The sequence below is a fragment of the Dendrobates tinctorius genome, unplaced genomic scaffold (genome assembly GCF_039654945.1).
Source record: "Dendrobates tinctorius isolate UK_male_01 unplaced genomic scaffold, ASM3965494v1 ptg000079l, whole genome shotgun sequence".
Taxonomy (NCBI): Eukaryota; Metazoa; Chordata; class Amphibia; order Anura; family Dendrobatidae; genus Dendrobates; species Dendrobates tinctorius.
This window is the reverse complement of record NW_027361747.1, coordinates 29,529,779-29,555,784: the sequence shown is the minus strand read 5'-3', so window position 1 is coordinate 29,555,784 and position 26,006 is coordinate 29,529,779. Positions and strand designations below refer to the sequence as shown.

Sequence of the window (26,006 nt, the reverse complement as noted above, 5' to 3'; positions counted from 1 at the left end):
TAGGAGGAATGGGGTCTGGCTGGTGGAGTCGGCCACAGCGTTGTTCAAAGCGAACTCCGCCCATGGCAGCAAGGATGCCCAGTCATCCTGCCTGGCTGAGTCAAAATGTCGTAGATATGTGACCAGGGTCTGGTTGGCTCTCTCTACCAACCCGTTTGTCTCGGGATGATAGGCTGAGGAGAGATTTAGCTCAATGCTGAGCAGGCTACAGAGTTCTCTCCAGACCCGAGATGCAAACTGGGGACCCCGGTCGCTGACAATCTTGTCCGGCATGCCGTGCAGGCGGAAAACGTGCTTAATGAACAACGCTGCCAGGCCCCGTGCAGAAGGTAACCGGGAGAGGTACCAGGTGCACCATCTTGGAGAAATGGTCGGTGACAACCCAAATGACCGTGCTGCCACTGGACTTGGGTAGCCACACCACAAAGTCCATACCGACCATCTCCCAGGGCCTGTCCGCTACCGGCAGGGGATAAAGTAGCCCAGCGGGCCGCTGCCGAAAGGACCTATTCTGGGCACAAGAGACGCATGCCTGAATATAGTCCCTGACGTCACGGGCCATATGCGGCCACCAGTACGTCCTCGCCAGAAGCTCAGAGGTCCATTTTGTCCCGAAATGTCCACCCACCCTGGACGAATGAGCCCAAGAGAGGACCTCCGGTCACAGACGAGCAGGGAAAAATGTCTTGCCCGGAGGTACAGACTCAAGAGTGACCGGAGCCACAGTCCTCAGGCTCTCGGATGGGACGATCAGCCGAGGCTCCTACTCCTCTTCCTCCGATGACACCACGGAGCGGGAGAGAACATCGGCCTGGGCGTTCTTCTCCCCGGAGAGAAAATGGAGGGTGAAATGGAACCGGGAGAAGAACAAGGACCATCTGACCCGGCGATAATTTAGCCGCTGGGCTGTTTGCAAATACACCAAGTTCTTGTGGTCGGTGAACACCTGGAAAGGGTGGCGAGCCCCCTCCAGGAAGTGTCTCCACTCCGAGAAGGCCAACTTCATCGCTAGCAACTCCCTGTCCCCGATGGAATAATTCCTCTCCGCCGGTGTGAAGGTCTTGGAGAAAAAGCATGGGTGCTTCCGACCTTGCGTGTCCTTCTGAAACAGGACCGCTCCAGCAGCGATTGAAGAGGCATCCACTTCCAGAATGAAGGGTTTATCTACATTGGGGCGATGTAGAATGGGAGCGCTAACAAAATGGGACTTAATGGAGGAGAAGGCCTTGGAGACAGGTTCCGACCACAACTTGGGATTTGCACCCTTCTTGGTGAGGGCCACCAAGGGGGCTACCAACGTCGAGAAGTGGGGGATGAATTGGCGGTAATAATTTATGAACCCCATAAAGCACTGCACGGCTTTGAGAGAATGGGGCTCCTGCCAATCCATCATCGCCAGTAGTTTGGCAGGATCCATGGCCAATCTCTGTGTGGAGATGATTTAGCCCAGGAAAGGCAACGACTCCTGCTCAAACACACACTTCTCCAACTTGGCGTAGAGAGAGTTTGCCCGTAGGAGGTCGAAAACTTTGCAAACATCTCTCCGGTGAGACCACAAGCCCATACTAGGGAGCGGCCTGTCTGAATCCCGTTCATATTAGACACTGTTCACATGTTCAGGTTTTTAATACATTAGATAGGGACTGCTTCAATAGGGGTTACCTTGACGTGGTGGAGCAGCTTGGTGTACATATTTTTGGCGCAGAAAAACGTATCGACTAAATACCTTTTATTTGTTATCCAGCACTTGCTGATTACTACCATTTTTTATTGCAGAGTATTTTTGCAAATCTGTCATTCTGTGTTTTCTTGTTGCATCTCTCCGGTGAGAGTCAATATCTGGAGAGTAGATGAGGATATCATCCAGATAGACTACAACTGAGGTGGTGAGCATACCCCAGAAGATCTCACTTACAAAGTCTTGGAAGACAGCTGGAGCGTTACAGAGCCCGAAGGGCATCACCAGGTATTCATAGTGCCCATCCTGGTGTTAAAAGCTGTCTTCCATTCGTCCCCCTCACGGATGCGAATCAGGTTGTAAGCCCTCGCAGATCAAGCTTAGTAAACACTCTTGCTCCCCGTAGCCTATCGAACAGTTCCGATATCAGGGGCAGAGGATACTTATTCTTAATGGTGAAGACCCCTGTAATCGATGCAGGGACGTAATTCTCCATTCTTCTTCTGGACGAAGAAGAATCCCGCCCCCGCTGGGGACACCGACTTCCTAATGAATCCTCTTGCCAGATTCTCCCTGATATACTGAGACATGGCCTCTGTCTCCGGGAGAGATAGGGAATAGACTCGACCCCGAGGAGGCTCAGCACCAGGCAAGAGGTCAATAGGACAGTCATAGGGGCGGTGAGGCGGAAGGGTCTCCGCCGCCTTCTTGGAAAATACATCTGCATACTGTTGATAGCATTTGGGGAGAGAGGAAAGGTTTGCGGGGACTTCAGTGGAGGCAACCTGAACACACTCCCTCTTACATCTACCCTCACAGGATTTACTCCACCCAAGAGTTCTCCCTGAGGACCACTCTATATGGGGAGAGTGATGACGCAACCAGGAGACCCCTAAGAGGACCTGGTCGATACCCTCGGGCATGACAAGGAGAGATAGAGTCTACTGATGGGAAGGAGATAACGAGAGTATCAGCTGGGTGGTCTGGTGGGTGATCTGAGAGGGTAATGTCACTCCATTCACCACTCTGATGGTGACTGGTTGAGGTAGCAAAACCAGAGGAATTGCGTGCAGTTGGGCGAAGGCAGACATGAAATTGCCCTCCGCCCCGGAATCCACGCAAACCTCCACCGTCAGAGTGGAAGAGCCAAACTCAAGCGTGCCCTCAAAGAACAGCTTGGAGGAAAACGTTGCAGTATCTAGTAGGCCTCCTGCAACAGCCACTAGACGTGAGCGTTTTCCTGGTCGCTGTGGGCACCTGTTGGCAGGGTGACTCACAGGTGCTCGCGCGGACCAGGACCTGGATCCCGAGCAAGAATTCCCCATGGCCTCTTGGAGCTTGGACGCCTGATCGGGAGGTTCCGGAGGTTTAGTAAAACTAGGTGCCAACCTAAACCTCTGCCTACACTGGGACCGCTCCAACCTTCGCTCCGAAAATCGAAGGTCTATGCGGGTGGAGATGGTGATAAGCTCCTCCAGTGTGGCAGGAATCTCCCTGGTGGCCAGGGCGTCCTTTACATGGCCAGTCAGAGCTCTCCAGAACACCAGAATGAGGGTCTTATCTGACCACTCCAGCTCTAAAGCCAGCGTCCGGAACTGGATGGCATAATGGCTGACCAGAGATGAGCCCTGCAATAACGCCAGCAGCTGGAGCGTGGTATCATGGGTGACTCGCGGTCCCAAAAAGACTTGCTTCAGAGTGCCCAAGAACCGCGAGGCACTCTGCACCACATGATCACCACACATCCACAGCGGTGTGGCCCACTCCAGAGCCCTGCCCGACAAGAGGGAAATAATAAATCCCACTTTAGCCCACTCGAAGGGGAATCGTGCAACCAGCAACTCCAGCTGTATGGTACACTGGCTCACGAAACCCCTACAAGAAGCACTATCGCCCGAGAACTTCTCGGGCAATGGGAGGCGGGACAAAGTCGGGGCAGGGATGGCAGGGGACACAAGGGAGACAGCCTCTGTGGCTGCCTGAACAGCGACTGCGGTAACATCCACAGCCGAGGCTGAGCGCTCAAGAGCCGCCAACCTGCCCTCCAGCTGCTGGATGTACCGCTGCAGTCATTGTTCATCCGCCATTACTAGCTAGACCCTGGTGCTAGTATAATGTTAGGGCTGGCGGAACGCACCAAATAATAAAATAATAGTAAGGTGCGTTCGCAGCCCGGGGTCCACCATGCAGGGGTGGTAAACTGCTGCTTAGTAGTCGCGGAAGTATAAAGCGGTATACAAGAGGTCACACGCAGGTTAACGTCACCCAGTGTGAACAGAAGCGAACTCTGTTACGACACAGAGCTGCACCACCGCTGAACACAAATGCCGGAGCCTGTTAAAATCACAGCACTCGGCAAGAGAGCGCTCAGTATGCGATCACAGAACTCAGCCCCTAGGACACGAGGTCTGAGTCCCTCTAGACCTACTGAGAGCGCGGTGTCGCACCTGCAGACGCCACTATAGCTGCTGACTACGGTGGAGTGTCGAGCATGTGCACCGTGGCGTGCAGAGCCACCGGTGGACACTGATGTTAGTCTCAGACTCTGCCTCTACCCACACCTAAGCCTGGGCGCTTAACAGGCTAGGCTGCACAGCACATGCATACCAAGGGTAGGGCTTTCAAATGAGTCAGTCACCAGAGACATTCATACTTGCATACAACACTCACTCCTCATAGTCTGGTAATGCAGTCTATACTAGCGTATGGTCGAGCGGCCATGCGAACCTTTTATAGCCGTGTCCTTCCGGGACCTTCCTCACCTTTCTGATGGTCCAATCCGAGCTGGTGAAGGACCTGAGCACGTGACCTCCGATCTCCAATGAGAGATCGTCCCATGGACATGCTCAGTGGACCGAAAGGAAGACTTAGTCCCTGGAGTAACTCGCTGCTGACCAACATGCGTTGCTATAGCTGGACCAGAGGTGACAGCAGCAACCAAACCCACGGAGCTAGTCTTGGCAGAGCGCCGGGATCGATGAGTCTGCTGAGCAACCTCCTCTGCGGCTGGAGAAGAATGGGAGACTGCTGGAAGCAAGGCTCGGGATTCCCGCTGTGCAGCGACATGAACCCGATGCCTAACAGCTGGAGCATTCTTCAGGGGTCGCTCCTGTCTGGCGTCCTTGGCTCACATGTTCTGCTGTGTTGTTGAGTATCAGTAGGGGACAGAAGATCTGCGGTCTTCTGCCCTCCGGATTCTGCTGCTGGGTCTTTAGTACCCACACAGCCTCGGGCTCTGGTGCATGGTCACTGGCGCTCAAGCCTGGGGTGAGCTCAGATGGAGCTCCTCTCCCCATGTCCTCTCTCAACCTTGATCAGGCACTAACTTCCTCCTCCTGACCAGAGAGATCAGCTCCCTTGAAGTGGGGTTTAGAGCTCCCCCTGCTGGCCTGGAGCAGGAACTATGTTGTATGCTGGAACTACCTGGTAAGGGGATTCCTTCTTTGCTTCCAGGCATGACATCACTCCCCCTGGAGGGAGGCAAGGCCATTGTGGCAACCGGACTCCTGGAGTGCCACATTACCTGGATATATTTAGGAAGCTATATCCAGTAGCGTAGCTACTGGGGGGGTAAGAGGGGGCCGTCGCCCGGGCCCTATCCCATGAGGGGGCCCCCCAATCCATGATCACTTCTGTCCATGGCTGCATTGAGAGAGAGCACGGCAAATTGCATACTCCCCTATCTTCCTGAGAATCTGCAAACAGGCTAGCAGAGTGGCAGAGTACTCAGTGCAGCATAACCAAGCTGACCTGATAACTTTCAGACAGGCTTGGCTCAGCTAATTCAGCTCCGCTCCTTGCTCTGGCTCATGCACACTAGAGCTGCCCTGAGTCCTAGTGCTCACCCTTGAGTTTCCTCTGACACTGCCTTGGCCTGACCTCATCTCATGCTCTTCACCTGCAGCACTGGATCAGAAATTGCCAGGGCCCCTGCAAACTTCAATTGAATGCGGCCAGGATATATTATGCTATTTAAATTCAGGTATGTAATGGTCACTGTGGGGTGTATGTGATAAGATGGGGGTAGGGTGGGAGCTGAAGGGGTGGTGGAGGGAGGACGGGCGGGGGGGCCTTATTATTAGTGTTTACTGTTTTGCACTACATCACATGTGCTGTTTGGGGGACTGAAAGGGAGGTAGAGGGCTTATTATTCCTACAGCCAGGGGTCTTATAAGCCCAGCGTGAGTAGAGATGAGCGAGTATACTCGTTAGGATTCGGTACTCGAATCCTGGCGAGTATTTCACGACTCGCCTCACAATATTCGGCACAGTCCCAACAGTCCCCGCACAGTCCCGCACAGCCCGGCACAGTACCTGCACAGCCCAGCACAGTCCCGCACAGCCCTGCACAGTCCCGCTCATTACTCGCATTTCCCCATTGACTTATGTAGGGAAGTTGGACTGACCTGCGTAATTATCCTTGGTCACTGACAGAAATTGGTTTCCTTTCAGAGATACGCAGGTTTCAGTTTCCCAGTCTATGTCGGGGTAGTTGAAGTCCCTCATAATAATCACCTCATTGTGATTTGCTGCTTTGTCTATTTATTTCAATAATACATTTTCAGTGGCTTCTGTTATATTTGGTGGCTTATAACAAACCCCTATGAGGATTTTATTACTTTTCCCTCCTTGTATCTCCACCCATCGAGACTCCACCTCTTCATTTCCCTCTTGTATATCTTCTCTTAGTGAGGGCTTTAAAGTGGACTTTATATATAGACAGACTCCACCCCCTTTCCTTTTTTTACGATCCCCCCTAAACAAATCATATCCTTGCAAGTTAGCCGCCCAGTCATAGCTGTCGTCTAACCATGTCTCAGTTATTCCTACTATGTCGTATTTTTCCTCATACATTACCAACTCCAGATCTTCCATCTTATTGGTCAGGCTTCTTGCGTTGGTCAGCATGCAGGAAAGAAGTTTTGCTTCCTTTTTCTTAGCTTCCTTCTGAGTACCCTGTCTTGGGTCCTCTTTACCACATCTAGTATCCTTGATTAGTTTGTCCTTCTGCTGCATGTTCTTGTCTGCTGTTTTTCCTCCCATCTCCTCTTCTTCTAGTTTAAAGCCCTCCTGATAAGTGTGGCACGTCTTCTGGTTTTGTGAGGTGTATCCCATCTCGTGAGAAGTCCATCGTAGAGGTAATTCACGCCATGGTCCAAGAATCCAAATCCTTTCTGCCTGCACCAACGTCGTAGCCAGTTGTTCACCTCTAGTATCCTATTCCATCTTCTGATGCCATGACCATCGACTGGGAGGATTGATGAGAAAACAACCTGTACGTTCTGTTCCTTTATTTTCTTCCCCAGAATTTCAAAGTCTTCGCAGATAGTTGGTAGGTCATTTCTTGCCGTGTCGTTTGTGCCTACATGTATCAGTAGGAAAGGGTAGTCGTCCTTGGATTTGAGCATAGTTGGTATCCTGTTGGCCACATCCTTGATTCTTGCTCCTGGGAGGCAGCATACTTCTCTTGCGGTTATGTCCAACCTGCAGATAGTTGCCTCCGTGCCTCTTAGTAGTGAGTCGCCCATAACTACCACTCTTCTTTTCTTTCCGGACTCACTGCTTGTTGCTCGTGTTTTTGAGTGTCATTTGTTTCCGCTTTTGTTGACAGAGTAACTTCTTTTGTTGATAGTGTGTCTTCTCTTGTAGATATGGTGTCATCCTGAGCTGTGCCATTTTCATTCTCCAGCATGAGGGCTTAATATTGGTTGCTAAGCTTTGTGGGTGGTGATGACCACTTGATCCGTTTGCTTCTTTTCGTCAAATGGCTCCACTTTTCAGCCTCTGTATGTGCTCTGAAGCTTTTCTCACTTTCCGTATCCAAAATGGTTGCTTCTGCTTCATCCAAGAAGTACTCATGTTCTTTAATTACCTTCAATGTTGCTATTCTTTCTTCCAGTCCCTGCACCTTTTCCTCTAAGAGGGCAACAAGTTTGCACTTCTGACAGGTAAAATTGAGTTTTTGGGCCGGCAGATCCGTAAACATGTAGCATGTGTTGCAGGTGACCATGTAGATTTTCTTCTCTTCCATATTGCTATTGCTGATGCCTGACAGCGCGCGGTTTTGCGATGTCCTTAAGGCGACTCTTCTCCTCTTCCCAAAATGCACCGGAAATATGCAGATGAGCTTCCTGCTTCTCCTATCCCTGGTTATGCGATGTCCTCAAACAGCGAGACCCGGCAAGTCCCAGCGATCGATCAGCTTAAGGGACTCTTCTCTTCCCAGAATGCATCGGAAATATGCAGATGAGCTTCCTGCTTCTCCTATCCCTGGTTTTGTGATGTCCTCAAACAGCAAGACCTGGCAAGTCCCAGTGATCGATCAGCTTAAGGCGACTCTTCTCCCCTTCCCAGAATGCACCGGAAATATGCAGATGAGCTTCCTGCTTCTCCTATCCCTCCATGGTTGAGTAATGCGCGGATCAGGGAAATATTTTTGAGTTTGAGGCGGCAAGGGCTTGGATATGTGGTTTGAAAGAAAGGGCAGAGTCGAGGATCACCCCAAGGCACCGAGCGTGCTCGACTGGGGAAAGAGAGCAGCTATTAACACTGATGGATAGGTCAGGTGGAGGGGTAGAGTGAGATGGGGGAAAGATAAGGAATCCTGTTTTGTCCATGTTCAGTTTGAGAAAGCGAGCAGAAAAGAAGGCTGAAATAGCAGACAGACATTGTGGGATTTTGGTAAGGAGGTGAGGTCAGGTCCAGATAGGTAGATCTGCGTGTCATCGGCGTAGAGGTGATACTGCAAACCATGGGATTCTATGAGCTGTCCCAGGCCGAAAGTGTAGATGGAGAAAAGTAGGGGTCGGAGGATTGAGCCTTGAGGAACACCGACAGACAGGGGGCGAGGTGAGGAGGTGGTGTGTGAGAGGGAGACACTAAATATTCGGTCTGTTAGGTATGATGAGATCCAGGATAGGGCCAAGTCTGTGATGCCGAGAAATGAGAGAATCTGCAGCAGGAGGGAATGGTCCACGGTGTCGAAGGCCAAAGACAGGTCCAGGAAGAGGACAGAGTAGTGTCGCTTGCTCTTGGCGGTTAGTAGGTCCTTAGTGACTTTAGTTAGGGCAGTTTCAGTTGAGTGATGCGGTCGGAAGCCAGATTGTAACCGGTCAAAGAGAGAACAGGAGGAGAGGTGGGAGGAAAGTTCAAGATATACATGCTGTTCCAGTAGTTTTGAGGCGTAAGGGAGAAGCGATATCGAGCGATAGTTAGACACAGGGGATGGGTCGAGGGAGGGCTTTTTGAGGATTGGTGTGATTGAGGCATGTTTGAAGGATGAGGTAAAGACACCATTTGTAAGTGAAAGGTTGAAGAGGTGTGTTAGAGTTGGGATGAAGACTGTGGCAAAGTTAGGGATGAGGTGGGACGGGAGCGGGTCAAGCGCACAAGTGGTGAGGTGTGATCTTGACAGGAGGATGGAGAGCTGATCTTCTGTCATGGTGGAAAAGCTGGTTTAGGAAGAACAGGGATGAGCAGCTAAGAGGGGCATTGGGGGCTGCGGGCCAAGCTTTCTCTGATCGTATCGATCTTCTGCTTAAAGAAGGAGGCAAAGTCTTCAGCAGAAATGAGAGGAGATGGATCAATTTGCTTCTTTTGCTCTCCTGGCATGTGTTACATCCCACTGTCAATGATTGATTTAACCTGTGGCTGTTAAGGGCACATGATGACTGATTAAATCATTTCACATCCCACCAAGAACAACATCTGCAGGAGTTTGTATAGTCTCCCTGTGTTTCTGTGGGTTTCCTGTGGGTTCTCCAGTTTCTTCCCACATTCCAAAGACATACTGATAGGGAATCTAGATTGTGAGCCCCAATGGGGACAGTGATGATGTCTGTAAAGTGCTGCGGAATTAATTGCGCTATATAAATGAGTAAAATAATAATAATATGAAGACTCGAACTACATTCACTGTAGAATGATGAGAATTACCGTGAAAATTATCTGTACATGTTACTTCAACTTGAAAAAAAAAATAAAATCACGGACTCCCAGAGGGCCGGATGTAGCCAGAGCGCTTGCACTTTGCCCAGGTCTGACATATACTCATCTATGTACTATAGATTCAAGTTACTGCAAACTACATCCTTGGCTAAGAAACACTCCTCAGAATTGCTCAGAGTATTTTTTAACACTGAATATATAGAGTGACCTCTGCAGAGCCCATCCTATGGAATAGTGGGGGCATCAGCAGTCAGACCCTCAGCAGCTGATGGCCCTGGAAGAAAATAATCTGTAAGAAACATTTTGTTCCGTATGACTACTACACTGTATGGGCCACAGATACTGGTAAGTGGCCACAGAGGACCGGGATCCACCTACAGACACCGCTGAGACCAAACATATTGGGTGAATCAGCGAGAACCAGGATTTTATATTAAAGCTGCTGAAGACAGGAAAGCGATTGTCAGCAAGATCTGAATGATTAAGTGCGGGTCTACTGGTGAGGACATCACTGAAGAAGGTTTCCTCAGCAAATCGCAATGTGTGAACACCCCGATACAGATCCACTGCAGTCACTGGTCACTAATGTCACACCAAGATATAGAATGATAGAAAGAGCAGTTCAGCCCGTAGGTCTCAACGTTTATTAAACCACATATATAAATAAGTCTAACAAAGAGGAGAAAGCTGTTTATCTCAGTACACCTCCAAATGTGTAACAGCGAACTGCACAAATCCACACATAGAATTAAGCCACATTGGAGATAAGTGACATCACCCCCCACAGAGCGGCCCAACATACAGCCCCATATGAGGAACAGCACCATCTTCCCTACGCAGACAAGCTCGCCTACATGAAGCCCCAAGTAACTATCACTCCCTTCATGGCACAGACAAGCAGTCCCACGTAAGAAATATCACTCCCTTCCCCACACACGAATAACATCACCCACTTCCTCTCAGCAGACAACATTATCCCCCTCCCCATACAGCCCCACAACACGCAGCAGCATCACTTCTCAGCACAGTTGATCATCATCACCTTCCCCAATCAGCCCCTCAACATCACCTTCCCCAATTAGCCCCTCATCACCTTCCCCGCGCAGCCCCTCATCATCACCTTCCCCATGCAGCCCCTCATCATCATCACCTTCCCCGCGCAGCCCTTCATCATCATCTTCCCCGCACAACCCCTTATCATCACCTTCCCCCGTGCAGCCCCTCATCATCACCTTCCCCGTGCAGCCCCTCATCATCACCTTCCCCATCATCATCACCTTCTCCCACGCAGCCCCTCATCATCTTCCCCGCGCAGCCCCTCATCATCATCACCTTCCCCATCATCATCACCTTCCCCCACGCAGCCCCTCATCATCATCACCTTCTCCGTGCAGCCCCTCATCTTCACCGCACAGCTCCTCACCATCACCTTCCCCAATCAGCCCCTCATCATCTTCCCCGCGCAGCCCTCATCATCATCACCTTCCCCATGCAGCCCCTCATCATCACCTTCCCTGTGCAGCCCCTCATCATCATCACCTTCCCCATGCAGCCCCTCATCATCACCTTCCCCGCGCAGCTCCTCATCACCATCACCTTCCCCAATCAGCCCCTCATCATCTTCCCCGCGCAGCCCCTCATCATCATCACCTTCCCCATGCAGCCCCTCATCATCACCTTCCCTGTGCAGCCCCTCATCATCATCACCTTCCCCATGCAGCCCCTCATCATCACCTTCCCCGCGCAGCTCCTCATCACCATCACCTTCCCCAATCAGCCCCTCATCATCTTCCCCGCGCAGCCCCTCATCATCATCATCACCTTCCCCATGCAGCCCCTTATCATCACCTTCCCCGCACAAACCCTCATCATCACCTTCCCCGCGCAGCCCCTCATCATCACCTTCCCCGCGCAGCCCCTCATCATCACCTTCCCCGCGCAGCCCCTCATCACCTTCCCCGCGCAGCCCCTCATCATCTTCCTCGCGCAGCCCCTCATCACCTTCTCCAGCGCAGCCCCTCATCATCACCTTCCCCGTGCAGCCCCTCATCATCATCACCTTCCCCATCATCACCTTCTCCCGCGCAGCCCCTCCTCATCATCATCACCTTCCCCGCGCAGCTCCTCATCACCATCACCTTCCCCAATCAGCCCCTCATCATCTTCCCCGCGCAGCCCCTCATCATCATCATCACCTTCCCCGTGCAGCCCCTCATCATCACCTTCCCCGCACAAACCCTCATCATCACCTTCCCCGCGCAGCCCCTCATCATCACCTTCCCCGCGCAGCCCCTCATCACCTTCCCCGCGCAGCCCCTCATCACCTTCCCCGCGCAGCCCCTCATCACCTTCCTCGCGCAGCCCCTCATCACCTTCTCCAGCGCAGCCCCTCATCATCACCTTCTCCCGCGCAGCCCCTCCTCATCATCATCACCTTCCCCGCGCAGCTCCTCATCACCATCACCTTCCCCGCGCAGCCCCTCATCATCTTCCCCGCGCAGCCCCTCATCATCATCATCACCTTCCCCATGCAGCCCCTCATCATCACCTTCCCCGCACAAACCCTCATCATCACCTTCCCCGCGCAGCCCCTCATCTTCCCCGCGCAGCCCCTCATCATCATCATCACCTTCCCCATGCAGCCCCTCATCATCACCTTCCCCGCGCAGCCCCTCATCATCTTCCCCGCGCAGCCCCTCATCATCTTCCCCGCGCAGCTCCTCATCACCATCATCTTCCCCGCGCAGCCTCAACTCATGTTACAGTAACTCTTTTCCTGTTCAGCTCCCATATCAGCCCAGTGCAGCTCCTCAGGCCGCTCAGCACCGCCTCATGTCCACACCAGCGGCTTCAGCACAACGCTGCTGCTGCCTGTTATCGGGTCTGCACTAGAGGAAGCCCCTCCCCTTCCAGTGACGTCATCCACGGGACATTGTGATGAGGGAGCAGCAGTTCCGGAAACAAGTGAGTGTGGTGGCCGCACAGTGTACGGCCTGTGTGTGTATACAAGGCTGTGTGTGAATGTATACAGGGCTGTGTGTGTATACGGGGCTCTGTGTATACAGGGCTGTGTGTGTACGGGCTGTTTGTGTGTGTGTACGGGCTGTATGTATATGGGGCTGTGTATACAGTGCTGTGTGTGTGTGTATACGGGGCTGTGTATACGGGCTGTATGTATGTGTGTGTATACGGGGCTGTGTATACGGGCTGTGTGTGTGTGTATACGGGGCTGTGTATACGGGCTGTGTGTGTGTGTATACGGGGCTGTGTATACGGGCTGTGTGTGTGTGTATACGGGGCTGTGTATACGGGCTGTATGTGTGTGTGTATACGGGCTGTGTGTGTATATGGGGCTGTGTATACGGGCTGTGTGTGTGTATACGGGGCTGTGTATACGGGCTGTGTGTGTGTATACGGGGCTGTGTATACGGGCTGTGTGTGTGTATACGGGCTGTATGTGTGTGTGTATACGGGGGGTGTATACGGGCTGTATGTGTGTGTATACGGGGGGTGTATACGGGCTGTATGTGTGTGTGTATACGAGGCTGTGTATACGGGCTGTATGTATGTGTGTACGGGCTGTGTGTGTGTATACGGGGGGGGTGTATACGGGCTGTATGTGTGTGTGTATACGGGGCTGTGTATACGGGCTGTGTGTGTGTGTATACGGGGCTGTGTATACGGGCTGTGTGTGTGTGTATACGGGGCTGTGTATACGGGCTGTGTGTGTGTGTATACGGGGCTGTGTATACGGGCTGTGTGTGTGTATACGGGGCTGTGTATACGGGCTGTGTGTGTGTATACGGGGCTGTGTATACGGGCTGTGTGTGTGTATACGGGGCTGTGTATACGGGCTGTGTGTGTGTGTATACGGGGCTGTGTATACGGGCTGTATGTGTGTGTGTATACGGGGGGTGTATACGGGCTGTATGTGTGTGTATACGGGGGGTGTATACGGGCTGTATGTGTGTGTGTATACGAGGCTGTGTATACGGGCTGTATGTATGTGTGTACGGGCTGTGTGTGTGTATACGGGGGGGGTGTATACGGGCTGTATGTGTGTGTGTACGGACTGTGTGTGTATACGGCAGGGCTGTGGAGTCGGAGTCGGAGCTCATTTTGGTGGAGTCGGAGTTGGAGTCGGTATAAAATGGACCGACTCCGACTCCTAAAATATATAATAAATTGGGCACAGTAGTTCAATGCAGGATGTGCTGAATATTTTTTCATAGGAGTTTGGGAAAGTTATGAAATGTCCTATAAATGGCTGTTCTATTCCTGATCTAAGGCTACATTCACACACAGCGTTTTTCCTGTGTTTTTTGAGGATACGTTTTTCAGCTGCAAAAGTTGATCAACTTTTTAAAAAACTGCATCACCTGAAAGGTTTTTGAGCTCATAGATAATGTTTTCAATAGCAAAAACAGATTAGAAATCTGCTCTATCTATCCATTTATCCATATCTGTCTATCCATATCGTATCTGTACCAAAAAGAATGAAAACCGGGTAGTACACCAATATATATTCTGTTCTATCTAAATATCTTGATTATTGGATCATAAAAATGATTAAATGTCTGAGGTTCACATTGTACTACAATAAATTTTTCACTTAAATATAAGCAATATGTGTGGGAGTCGGAGTCGGAGTTGGAGTCGGTGTAAGGGAAATTGAGGAGTCGGAGTCGCAGGTTTGGCTTACCGACTCCACAGCCCTGGTATACGGGGGGTGTATATGGGCTGTGTGTGTATACGGGCTGTGTGTGTGTATACGGGATGTGTGTGTGTGTATACGGGGGGGTGTATACGGGCTGTGTGTGTGTGTATACGGGGGGGTGTATACGGGCTGTGTGTGTATACGGGCGCTGTGTGGGTGTATACGGGGGGTGTTTACGGGCTGTGTATACGGGCTGTGTGTGTGTATACGGGCTGTGTGTGTGTATACGGGCTGTGTGTGTGTATACGGGGCTGTGTATACGGGCTGTATGTGTGTGTGTACGGGCTGTGTGTGTGTATACGGGGGGTGTATACGGGCTGTATGTGTGTGTATACGGGCTGTATGTGTGTGTGTATACGGGGCTGTGTATACTGTGTGTGTATATGGGGCTGTGTATACGGGCTGTATGTGTGTGTGTACGGGCTGTGTGTGTGTATACGGGGGGTGTATACGGGCTGTATGTGTGTGTATATGGGGCTGTGTATACGGGCTGTATGTGTGTGTGTACGGGCTGTGTGTGTGTATACGGGGGGTGTATATGGGCTGTATGTGTGTGTATACGGGAGCTGGGGGTGTATACGGGGGGTGTATACGGGCTGTATGTGTGTATACGGGGCTGTGTATACTGTGTGTGTGTATACGGGCTGTATGTGTGTGTGTACGGGCTGTGTGTGTGTGTGTATATGGGGGGGTGTATACGGGCTGTATGTGTGTGTGTATACGGGGCTGTGTATACGGGCTGTTTGTGTGTGTGTATGTGTATACGGGCTGTGTGTGTATACGGGGCTGTGTATACGGGCTGTGTGTGTGTGTGTATACGGGGCTGTGTATACGGGCTCTATGTGTGTGTGTGTACGGGCTGTGTGTGTGTATACGGGGGTGTATACGGGCTGTATGTGTGTGTATACGGGCTGTATGTGTGTGTGTATACGGGGCTGTGTGTATATGGGGCTGTGTATACGGGCTGTATGTGTGTGTGTACGGGCTGTGTGTGTGTATACGGGGGGTGTATACGGGCTATATGTGTGTGTATATGGGGCTGTGTATACGGGCTGTATGTGTGTGTGTACGGGCTGTGTGTGTGTATACGGGGGGTGTATATGGGCTGTATGTGTGTGTATACGGGAGCTGGGGGTGTATACGGGGGGTGTATACGGGCTGTATGTGTGTGTGTATACGGGGCTGTGTATACTGTGTGTGTGTATACGGGGCTGTGTATACGGGCTGTATGTGTGTGTGTGTGTGTACGGGCTGTGTGTGTGTGTGTGTGTGTATATGGGGGGGTGTATACGGGCTGTATGTGTGTGTGTGTATACGGGGCTGTGTATACGGGCTGTTTGTGTGTGTATGTGTATACGGGCTGTGTGTGTATACGGGGCTGTGTATACGGGCTCTATGTGTGTGTGTGTACGGGCTGTGTGTGTATACGGGGGGGTGTATACGGGCTGTATATGTGTGTGTACGGGCTATGTGCTCTGTGTATACAGGGCTGTGTGTATCTTGTATGCAGTTATGTATAGTCCATATACACTGTGTATACGCTGCATGTGGTGTGTAGCAGGGTTATATAGTTCACGTCCTGGTATATCCGTCACATAATTCCTGTTGATACATTTGCACTGCTGTGTCCTGCTGTGTTTATGTCCGGTATGTCCCGGAGCCATTGCGTATGTGTCCTGTACATCTGTGACAAGCTGCTATAAATGCTGTATCAATAATGCGTATGGGAGGGAGATAATCCTAAGCGTTCTGCCCCATCATCGCTCGGCTGCTTGCACAGGTCAGTTATAAAGCGCAGAAGGACTTGAACATAGTTGATCAGTCGCTTGTTTCTAGCCTGAGAGGCTCAGGAGGCAAGGTGGCTCATAAGTGGAGAAAGAAGCAGAATTCATCGATATTACAATGTTTCTTATTTCTTTATTGCCTTATTGGGGGACATAGATTACCATGAGTGTATGCTGCTGCTACTAGGAGGCTGACACTATGCAAAACAAGAAAATTAGCTCCTCCCCAGCAGTATACACCCACCGACAGGCACAAGGTACCTCAGTTTTTGCTTAGTGTCTGTAGGAGGCGGACCAGGATCTCCCCAGATCCGCATTTAACAAAGTCTTTTTTTCTTTTGAGGTTTTTAGTTGTGTGTATTAATGTTTTCACTTTATTTTTCAGATACAGCATCAGGAAACAGGATGTGAGTTCATCCTGCTTTTCCATTTCAGGCGGCTGAGCGAGCAATGTGGTATTGCCCACATCGCAACTCTCAGGACCGCATGCAGGACCTTCTCCTATCACCCTCGCGTGCTATGAGCTGTTGACGGGTGGCCGGTCCTAGCCGATTCCCCTCCTCACCCCTCTCCTGGGACAGGGCTGAGAGGAAGACGGTGGTCGCCAGCGGTGACGTTTCCCCTGCCAGCATGAGATTGCAGCCGTCTTCTGCACCATACGGACATGGTGCGGGTACAGAGGATCGCCTCTCCCAGCGGCCTGCTCTCTATCGTGGGCCCCTGTGGTCATCCTCCTCAGGGACGTCAGGTAAACTGATCGGGATGTCCCCTCCAGCCCGCTCTCAAAAATGGACCCAAGCTGACTCACTCAGCCCTGCAGCCATTACAGGCAGTACAGCGCTGTTTGAAATACCCGCCCTGCACACACGCTATCGGGGTCGGTACCTCTCATTGCCCGAGTGCTCTGTCAGACGCGCGCCTCTTCTGCTATCACCGGGGGGCCCAGCGGTGGCGTCCACGGGCAACATCCTACCCGGTGCCTTCCCTGTCCCTGCTGCTTCAATGGCTCCGGACGCGCCGTCGCTTGTGAGTGCAGAGTGAAGCGCTTTCACTTTCATTTTGAAAGCTTTCTCCCCGCTCCCTGTGCGCACTTTCTTCGCGCGCTTTTTCAGCCCATCACAGGGCTACTTTCACTTCAGCCCTGTCAGTCTCCTTAACTGCGCCCCCCCTCGGTTCTCTTCCAATCACGCAGCTCGGCGGTTAAGCCCTGCCCACCACTAGCGTTTTTCCTGTCTTTACTGGATAACATCCTCTCTCTTCACCGGATCTCTTCCTGGGGGACACAACGGTGTTTTGCTCCGCATCTGATCCTCGGTAGGCTCGGCGCTGCTTCAGTCTGACGCTAGCTCTCACGGCAGTTCCCTATCAGGTAGCGCTTCTACCGCATAGACATATGCCCAACCCTGCAGGGGCTCCCTGTTCTAGACCCACCGCTATTTACAACGCCTGCGCGCGCTGTAAAAAGAAGTGGGCATCAGGCCAGTCGTCTCCCTTCTGCCCGTCCTGCAGCCCTTCCTTCATGTCTGCCCCTCAGGAGCACTCCGAGCCCCGGATTGAGAGCACCCCACCCCCTGAGAGGGCCGTTGCAATGTCTCAGTCGGTGTCTGATCTGACTAAAGTGTCTCAGTCTCTGGTCCAGGTCTTAGAGCGGTTGCCTCAGCTATCTACAGCCACCTGTGCGCCGACTGCCCCTCACGGTGAGTCGCCTGCGCCTGACCGCGACCCTCAGACGGACAGCCCGGGTAGAGGCTCTAGAAAGCGGGCTCTGTCAGGCTCTTCTTCCAGCTCGCAAGGTCCTTCCGCTTCTCCCAGGCTACGCTCCTCGTCTCCCTCCTCAGCAGACGACCCTAGGTCAGATGATGATTCCCAATCTGGATCTGACTCAGAGGCGGACAACATAGCTAGAACTCGAGACATGGTGGATAGTCTCATATCGGCTATATTCCAATTTCTCAAGATAAAGGAGGATAAGGCACCCCCTCAGGAATGCTCTGTTTCTTTTAAGAGAGCGAGGCCTCCCTCTCGAACCTTTCCTAATCACAAAGAGTTCGACACTTCCTTAGCCAATCACTGGCAAAATCCTGAGAAACGTTTTTCAGGCCGCAAGTACTTAGATGTGCTATATCCCTTCGATGCGGATCTAGTCACGAAATGGACTACAGCTCCCGAGGTAGAGCCACCAGTTTCCCGTCTTTCCTCTAAGACGGTTCTTTCCCTTCCGGACGGAGCTTCGCTTAAAGATCCAACAGACAGGCAAATAGAATCGTTGCCTAAGTCCATTTTTGAGGCATCCGGCGCCTCCCTCTGTCCTATTTTCGCCTCCGCTTGGGTGGCGAAGGTCATTTCAGCTTGGGAAAAAATTCTTCGCAAGGGCATTTCAGCGGCAGCTCCTCAGGACGAGCTGGCAGAGTTAGCGGACCAGATTAATCATGCGGGTAAATCCCTTTTGGACGCGGCTGGGTGCGTAGCAAGAGCTAGCAGCAACATAGCCATATGCCGCATTCTTTGGTTGATGTCGTGGAATGCGGACACTACCTCAAAAAAGTCGCTCACCAACCTGGCGTATCACGGCTCTAGGCTCTTTGGCGCCAAGCTGGATAAGATAATCTCGGATGCTACTGGTGGTAAGAGTACCTCCCTTCCTCAGTCCCGGCCTAGAAGGTTTTTTTAACAGGAAAGCTTCTCGGCCGTTTAGGTCCTTTTGCCCCTTCTCTTCCGCAGAAGGTTCATCCCAGCAGGACCGGCCCACTGCTTCCAGAGACCGGAGAAAACCATCTTATAAACCCGCTCCCCGCTGGAGACCAAGAGGTCAGCCCTCCAGGTCCTCAGGCCCCCGTTCCGGCAGATTTTCATCTAAGTGACGGGTCACCCCACCTGGAAATCCTTCCAGGGTGGGAGGCAGACATTCCTCTTTCAAGGACGCATGGCTATCCGTTGTCGACGACGCTTGGGTCAGGGAAATCATCACATCCGGATACTAAATCGAATTTTCTCCCCCCCCCCAAACAGTCTCTTCTTCCTGTCTCGACCCCCAAGACAGCGGTCTCAGATTCCAGGGTTCCTTCAGGCTGCCTCCTCCCTCCTTTCCGCCGGGGTTATCGTTCCCATTCCTTCAAACGAACGGTTTTCAGGGTTCTACTCGAGTCTCTTCGTAGTCCCGAAAAAAGACTGCTCCCTTCGTCCAATTTTGGACCTCAAGTTGCTCAACCGCCACGTGAGGATCCTCCACTTCAAGATGGAGTCTCTGCACTCGGTAATAGCCTCGATGGAACCCGGAGAGTTCCTCTGCTCTGTGGACATACAAGATGCCTACCTCCACATCCCTATTTGTTTGCAACATCAGAGATATCTCCGCTTTGCGATTCAGGACAATCACTACCAGTTCACGGCCCTTCCCTTTGGCCTAGCCTCCGCTCCCCATGTCTTTACGAAGGTGATGGCAACAGTCATGGCCATCCTTCGATCCAGGGGGATTCTCATCATCCCTTACCTGGACGATCTCCTGATCAAGGGCTCGTCCCGCCAAGACTGTCTTCAAAGTCTTCAGATAACTCTGGATGTCCTCGGCCGCCTCGGATGGATAGTCAACAAGGAGAAGTCCATCCTGCACTCTACCCAGCGTCTGACCTTTTTGGGCATGGAATTCGACACGAATCTAGCCCAGGTGTTTTTACCGAGGGACAAATTTTTAACCCTTTGCAAGGGGATCCGATCCCTAAAACGCTCGAGAATCATGTCCCTTCGGTCCTGCATGAGGGTTCTGGGGAAGATGATAGCTTCCATGGAAGCAGTGCCTTTCATACAATTTCACTCTCGCCCTCTCCAGCTGTTCCTCCTTTCAGTCTGGGACAAGACCTCGTTTTCTCTGGACCGCCCCATTCTTCTTCCGCTCAGGGTCAGACAATCGCTGACTTGGTGGACTTTGCCGGCGTCAGTTCTCCAGGGAAGGTTCTTCCTTCCTCCTCGGTGGCAAGTCGTCACCACCGATGCCAGTCTCCTAGGATGGTGGGCGGTTTACCATCGTAAAATGGCCCAAGGGCGCTGGAACGCTCAGGAGACTCTTCTTCCCATCAACCTTCTGGAGATCAGAGCAATCTTCCTTGCTCTCCTTCGTTGGCAGTCTCTCCTCGTAGGCAAACCAGTCCGCATTCAGTCAGACCTCCACGGCCGTGGCGTACATAAGCCACCAGGGCGGTACTCACAGCAGGCAGGTGATGTCAGAAGTGGCAAGGATACTGCGTTGGGCAGAGCGTCACGTTCCGGCGATCTCCGCCGTTCACATTCCAGGAGTGGAAAATTGGGCAGCCGACTTCTTAAGTCGCCAGGGTCTAGCATCAGGCGAATGGTCACTTCATCCCACAGTCTTCAGTCAGATATGCCAGCGTTGGGGCACCCCGGACATCGATCTCATGGCATCTCGGATGAACAACAAAGTTCCTCGCTTTGTAGCCAGGTCCAGGGATCCTCTAGCCGTCAGTTGCGACGCCCTAGTAATTCCGTGGTCCCAGTTCCAACTGCCTTACCTGTTTCCTCCCCTTGCCCTAATCCCAAGAGTGGTCAAAAAGATAGTCAGAGGGCATCCCAGTCATCCTAGTGGCTCCAGACTGGCCGAGATGCTCTTGGTACGCGGAGTTGGTGAACATGCTCGCGGACGTCCCCTGGAGGCTTCCAGACCGTCCAGATCTTCTCTCACAAGGGCCCCTTTACCACCAAAATTCTCAGTCTCTGAGTTTAATGGCATCGCCGTTGAGGCCGCAATTCTGAGAGAATCAGGGTTTTCCAACCGGGTCATTCAAACCATGATCAAGGCTAGGAAGCCAGCCTCCTCCCGCATTAACCATAGGTACTGGAAGGCATTTTTCCATTGGTGCGATGATAACGATGTTTTTCCATTGTCATTCTCCATTCCATCCATACTTGGTTTCCTCCAATCCGGTTTGGATGCGGGCCTGTTCCTCAGTACCCTCAAAGGCCAGGTGTCTGCCCTGGCAATCCTCTTCCAGAAGGATCTGGCTTCTTTACCGCAGGTGAAGACTTTTCTCCAAGGAGTCGCCCATGTAGCTCCTCCTCATCATTCTCCGATAGATCCGTGGGATCTCAATCTCGTTCTTGGTGCTCTTCAAAAGGCGCCGTTCGAACCAATCCAGGACATTCATCTGTCCCTTCATTCATGGAAGGTGGCTTTTCTAATCGCCATTACATCCATCAGGAGAGTTTCTGAGCTGGCGGCTTTATCCTGTCATTCCCCATACCTTATCCTTCACCAAGATAAGGTCGTTCTCAGGCCAGTTCCTTCCTTCCTTCCAAAGGTGGTATCCCCCTTTCACATTAACGAAGATATCGTTCTTCCATCGTTTTGTCCTGCGCCAGCTCATCCTCTGGAAAAGTCGCTCCACAAACTGGACGTAGTGAGAGCCTTGTGTGTCTACCTTGCCAGGACCGCTTCTTTTCGCCAATCCGATTCCCAGCTTGTCATCTCTGAAGGTCGCCGGAAAGGGCTTCTGGCCTCCAAATCCACAATTGCTCGCTGGATTCGTTCTACCATCCTGGAAGCCTACCGACTTCAGGAAAAACGGCCCCCTCCGGGAGTGAGAGCCCACTCCACCCGGGCTGTAGGGGCTTCTTGGGCTGTGCGACACCAGGCTTCAGCCTTGCAACTTTGCAGAGCCGCGACCTGGTCGTCTTTGCAAACTTTTGCGAGGTTCTACAGGGTTCATACCCAGGCCTCGTCCGATGCAGCTCTTGGTAGGAAGGTTCTGCAGGCGGCGGTCGCACATCGGCCGACCTAAGCCCTTCCTTCTTTCGTTCCTTTATGGCTGTTCACACCCTCGGGACTGCTTTGGAACGTCCCATGGTAATCTGTGTCCCCCAATAAGGCGATAAAGAAAGAGGGATTTTGGGTTCTTACCGTAAAATCTTTCTTGAAGCTTTCATTGGGGGACACAGCACCCTCCCTGTTTAAGTTGTACCGTGTTGGGTCTTCGAGTCCCTTGTTGGGTTGGTACATATGTTCATCTGGTCTTCTCTCGGCTTTGTGCAGTGGATGATTTTGCAAACTCCCCTCTCCCGCTCTCTGACCACAATCTTCTTTCATTCTCTATAAAGAACTGCCAGGCTGCTCAGGTCACCCCCACTGTCCAGACTTATAGAAACATACTGGCCATTAACACCCAGAAACTTCTGAAGAACTTGCAGTCTTCATTGGCCCCTATCTCCTCCCTCTCATGTCCTGATTCTGCATTGAAGCATTACTATGAAACACTTCAAAGTGCCCTGGATGAATTTGCACCCCCTATAAATAGAACACCACAACACAGACGGCGACAACCCTGGCACACGGTGCAAACACGTTTCCTGCAGCGGTGCTCCAGGTGCGCCGAACGTCTGTGGAGAAAATCCAATCTACACGAAGATTTCATCCATTTTAAGTTTATGCTTAGAACATACAACACTGCCCTTCACCTCTCCAAACAAACCTATTTCAACACCCTCATCACCTCACTGTCCAATAACCCAAAACGTCTCTTTGACACTTTTCATTCTCTACTCAATCCAAGAGTACAGGCCCCAACCACGGAGCTCCGAGCTGACGATCTGGCCAATTACTTCAAAGAAAAAATTGACCAGATCCGACAGGAAATTATCTCCAAATCCCCTCATACCATGCACTGTCCTCCCTCCCCCACTGCATCTAACTCACTCTGATTTTGAACCAGTCACAGAAGAAGTAAGCAGGCTCCTTGCATCTTCTCGCCCAACTACTTGCACCAGTGACCCATTTCCGTCACATCTCCTCCAGTCCCTTTCCCCTGCTGTCACCCCTCACCTAACTAAAATATTTAACCTCTCTCTCTCTTCTGGTATTTTTCCCTCCTCATTTAAGCATGCCATCATACATCCACTACTTAAAAAACCATCCCTCGACCAAAACTGTGCCGCTAACTATAGACCTGTCTCTAATCTTCCCTTCATCTCTAAACTCCTGGAACGCCTGGTCCACTCCCGTCTTATCCGCTATCTCTCAGAAAACTCTGTTCTCGACCCTCTCCAATCCGGTTTCCGCTCTTTACACTCCACTGAAACTGCCCTCACTAAAGTCTCTAATGATCTGCTAACAGCTAAATCAAATGGTCATTACTCCATGCTAATTCTCTTGGATCTCTCTGCAGCATTCGACACTGTGGATCATCAGCTCCTCCTCACTATGCTCCATTCCATTGGCCTCAAGGACACCGTTCTCTCCTGGTTCTCCTCCTATTTCTCCGACCGCTCCTTTACTGTTTCTTTTGCCGGTTCCTCCTCCTCTCACCTTCCCCTTACTGTTGGGGTTCCTCAAGGATCGGTTCTAGGCCCCCTCCTCTTCTCCTTGTACACTGCCCCTATTGGTCAAACAATCAGTAGATTTGGTTTCCAGTACCATCTCTATGCTGATGACACCCAATTATACGCTTCTTCTCCTGACATCACGCCAGCCTTTCTAGAAAACACTGGCAATTGTCTAAACGCTGTGTCTAATATCATGTCCTCACTATATCTGAAACTGAACCTGTCAAAGACTGAACTCCTGGTGTTTCCTCCCGCTACTAATGTACCTATACCCGACATTGCTATTTCTGTGTGTGGTTCCACTATTACTCCCCAGCAACATGCCCGCTGTCTTGGGGTCATACTTGATTCCGAGCTTTCCTTTGCCCCCCACATTCGATCACTGGCTCGCTCTTGTCATCTGCACCTCAAAAACATTTCTAGAATTCGACCTTTTCTTACTTTTGACTCGGCAAAAACTCTTACTGTTTCTCTTATTCATTCTCGTCTCGACTATTGTAACTCTCTTCTAATCGGTCTCCCTCTTACCAAACTCTCCCCTCTCCAATCTGTCTTGAATGCTGCAGCCAGGATCATATTCCTCACCAATCGTTACACCGATGCCTCTACCTTGTGCCAGTGTTTACACTGGCTACCCATCCACTCCAGAATTCAGTATAAACTTATTACCCTCTCCCACAAAGCCCTCCATGGCTCAGCACCACCCTACATCTCCTCCCTTGTTTCAGTATACCACCCTACCCGCGCCCTCCGTTCTGCTGATGACCTGATGTTGGTATCCTCAATAGTCAGAACCTCCCACTCCCGTCTCCAAGACTTTACACGTGCCGCGCCAATTCTTTGGAATGCACTTCCCAGGTCAATACGATTAGTCCCCAATCCCCACAATTTTAAGCGTGTCCTGAAAACCCATTTATTCAGACTGGCCTATCGCCTCAACACATTAACCTAACCTATCCCTGTGTGGCAGAGCCAAAAGTTTTACCATAACCAGGTTCCCAGCATCATGTTCCCACATGCTTTATGCATCCATTAGCCCTCTGTGTCTGTACTGTTACACACTTAACATTATGGCTGGTCCATACAATCAGAGCAACTGTTACCACCCACCTTTCGTGTCTACCTCTTTCCTCATAGACTGTAAGCTTGCGAGCAGGGCCCTCACTCCTCTTGTTATTTGTTATAATCTACTGTATGTGATTATTGTTATGCTGTAATGTCTATTGTCTGTACAAATCCCCTCTGAAATGTAAAGTGCTGCGGAATATGTCGGCGCTATAAAAATAAAATTTATTATTATTATTATTCATAGTTTTTGGTTGCTTCTCCTACTGCTTTCTCACCAACTGAGGTACCTTGTGCCTGGCGGTGGGTGTATACTGCCAGGGAGGAGCTAATTTTCTTGTTTTGCATAATGTCAGCCTCCTAGCAGCAGCAGCATACACCCATGGTAATCTGTGTCCCCCAATGAAGGCTCCAAGAAAGAGATTTTACGGTAAGAACCCAAAATCCCTCTTTTCTGTACTTTTTATTTTTGAAAAGTTTGTAACAGTACAGTTTGTAATTAAAGGATCTTGGGGATTTTGATGTTTTTTGGCTATGGCGCTATGAACTTACGGGCCGGTAGTTGCTGACTGCCTGCCTGTTCTGCCCTGTGACAATCTATTCTGGCTCAGGATGCAATTCTTCCCAATAATTTCACTTCACGTCAAAAGATTAGCACATTGCCTGCTCACTGCTGACATTGTGCTGAATGACTGCCAGCTCTGTCCGACTTAGCGGGGATCCGACTGTCAGTCTTCATGGCTTCCACAATGACGCCCCATTGACAGAGCTGAAGACACGAAGCTGCACTGTCAACATCACGTCATGGATAAACGGAAAATCGCCGGCAGGAGTGGTCTGTGACCAGGCTGCACTGGAACAGTATCAGACATGCCCCCATTCATCTTCCCTTGGTAAGGAAGGGGTGCTTCAAACTTCCATGGAACTGGGACCCTAACTATCCCTGTCCTGTGGGTACTCTTGAAGGTAGAGATGCCTGAGTCTCCGACCTTGCGATGCTCTTGTTAAACCCTGATCTGTCCGCTCCATCACCCCGTGAGGCCTGGGACAGATATGAAAGGTAAACAAGACACAAAGACAAAACAGGGATAACAGAAAGCAACAAACAAAGGTGGACAGGTATATAGGGAAGGGTAGGAATGTACCAACCAAATGGGAATAGGACAATAAGGAAAGCATACACCCAAAAACAGCACGCAACAATCTCCAATTCAGTATAGTGTCTACAAGGACCTAGGAAGCAAAGCTTTCACTGGTAAGGCAGAGTGGGTCTGGCCAGGTTTTATAAAGGCCCCGTCACACATACAGATGCACCAGCGATCCCGACAACGATACGACCTTGTCAGGATCGCTGGTGCATCGCTACATGATCGCTAGTGAGCTGCCAAACTGGCAGCTTCACCAGCGATCAGCACCAGCGAGGACGCTGGTTTCTAAGGTAAATATCGGGTTACTAAGCGGCGAGCGTCACTTAGTTACCCGATGTGTA

General features: G+C 51.3%; 2 protein-coding genes across 2 annotated transcripts in view; both read left to right on the top strand.

The window, feature by feature from the left end:
- Nucleotides 1-12,393, top strand: part of LOC141096822 (uncharacterized) — a 37,899-nt gene extending 25,506 nt beyond the window's left edge. Inside the window, exon 2 of the mRNA XM_073583667.1 lies at nt 11,346-12,393. Coding sequence (XP_073439768.1) covers nt 11,346-12,393 — 1,048 coding nt within the window. The remainder of the gene's footprint in view (nt 1-11,345) is intronic.
- Nucleotides 12,394-12,453: 60 nt separating this feature from the next.
- Nucleotides 12,454-26,006, top strand: part of FRG1 (FSHD region gene 1) — a 39,830-nt gene continuing 26,277 nt past the window's right edge. Inside the window, exon 1 of the mRNA XM_073583656.1 lies at nt 12,454-12,589. The gene's annotated coding sequence lies outside the window, so the exon portion shown is untranslated. The remainder of the gene's footprint in view (nt 12,590-26,006) is intronic.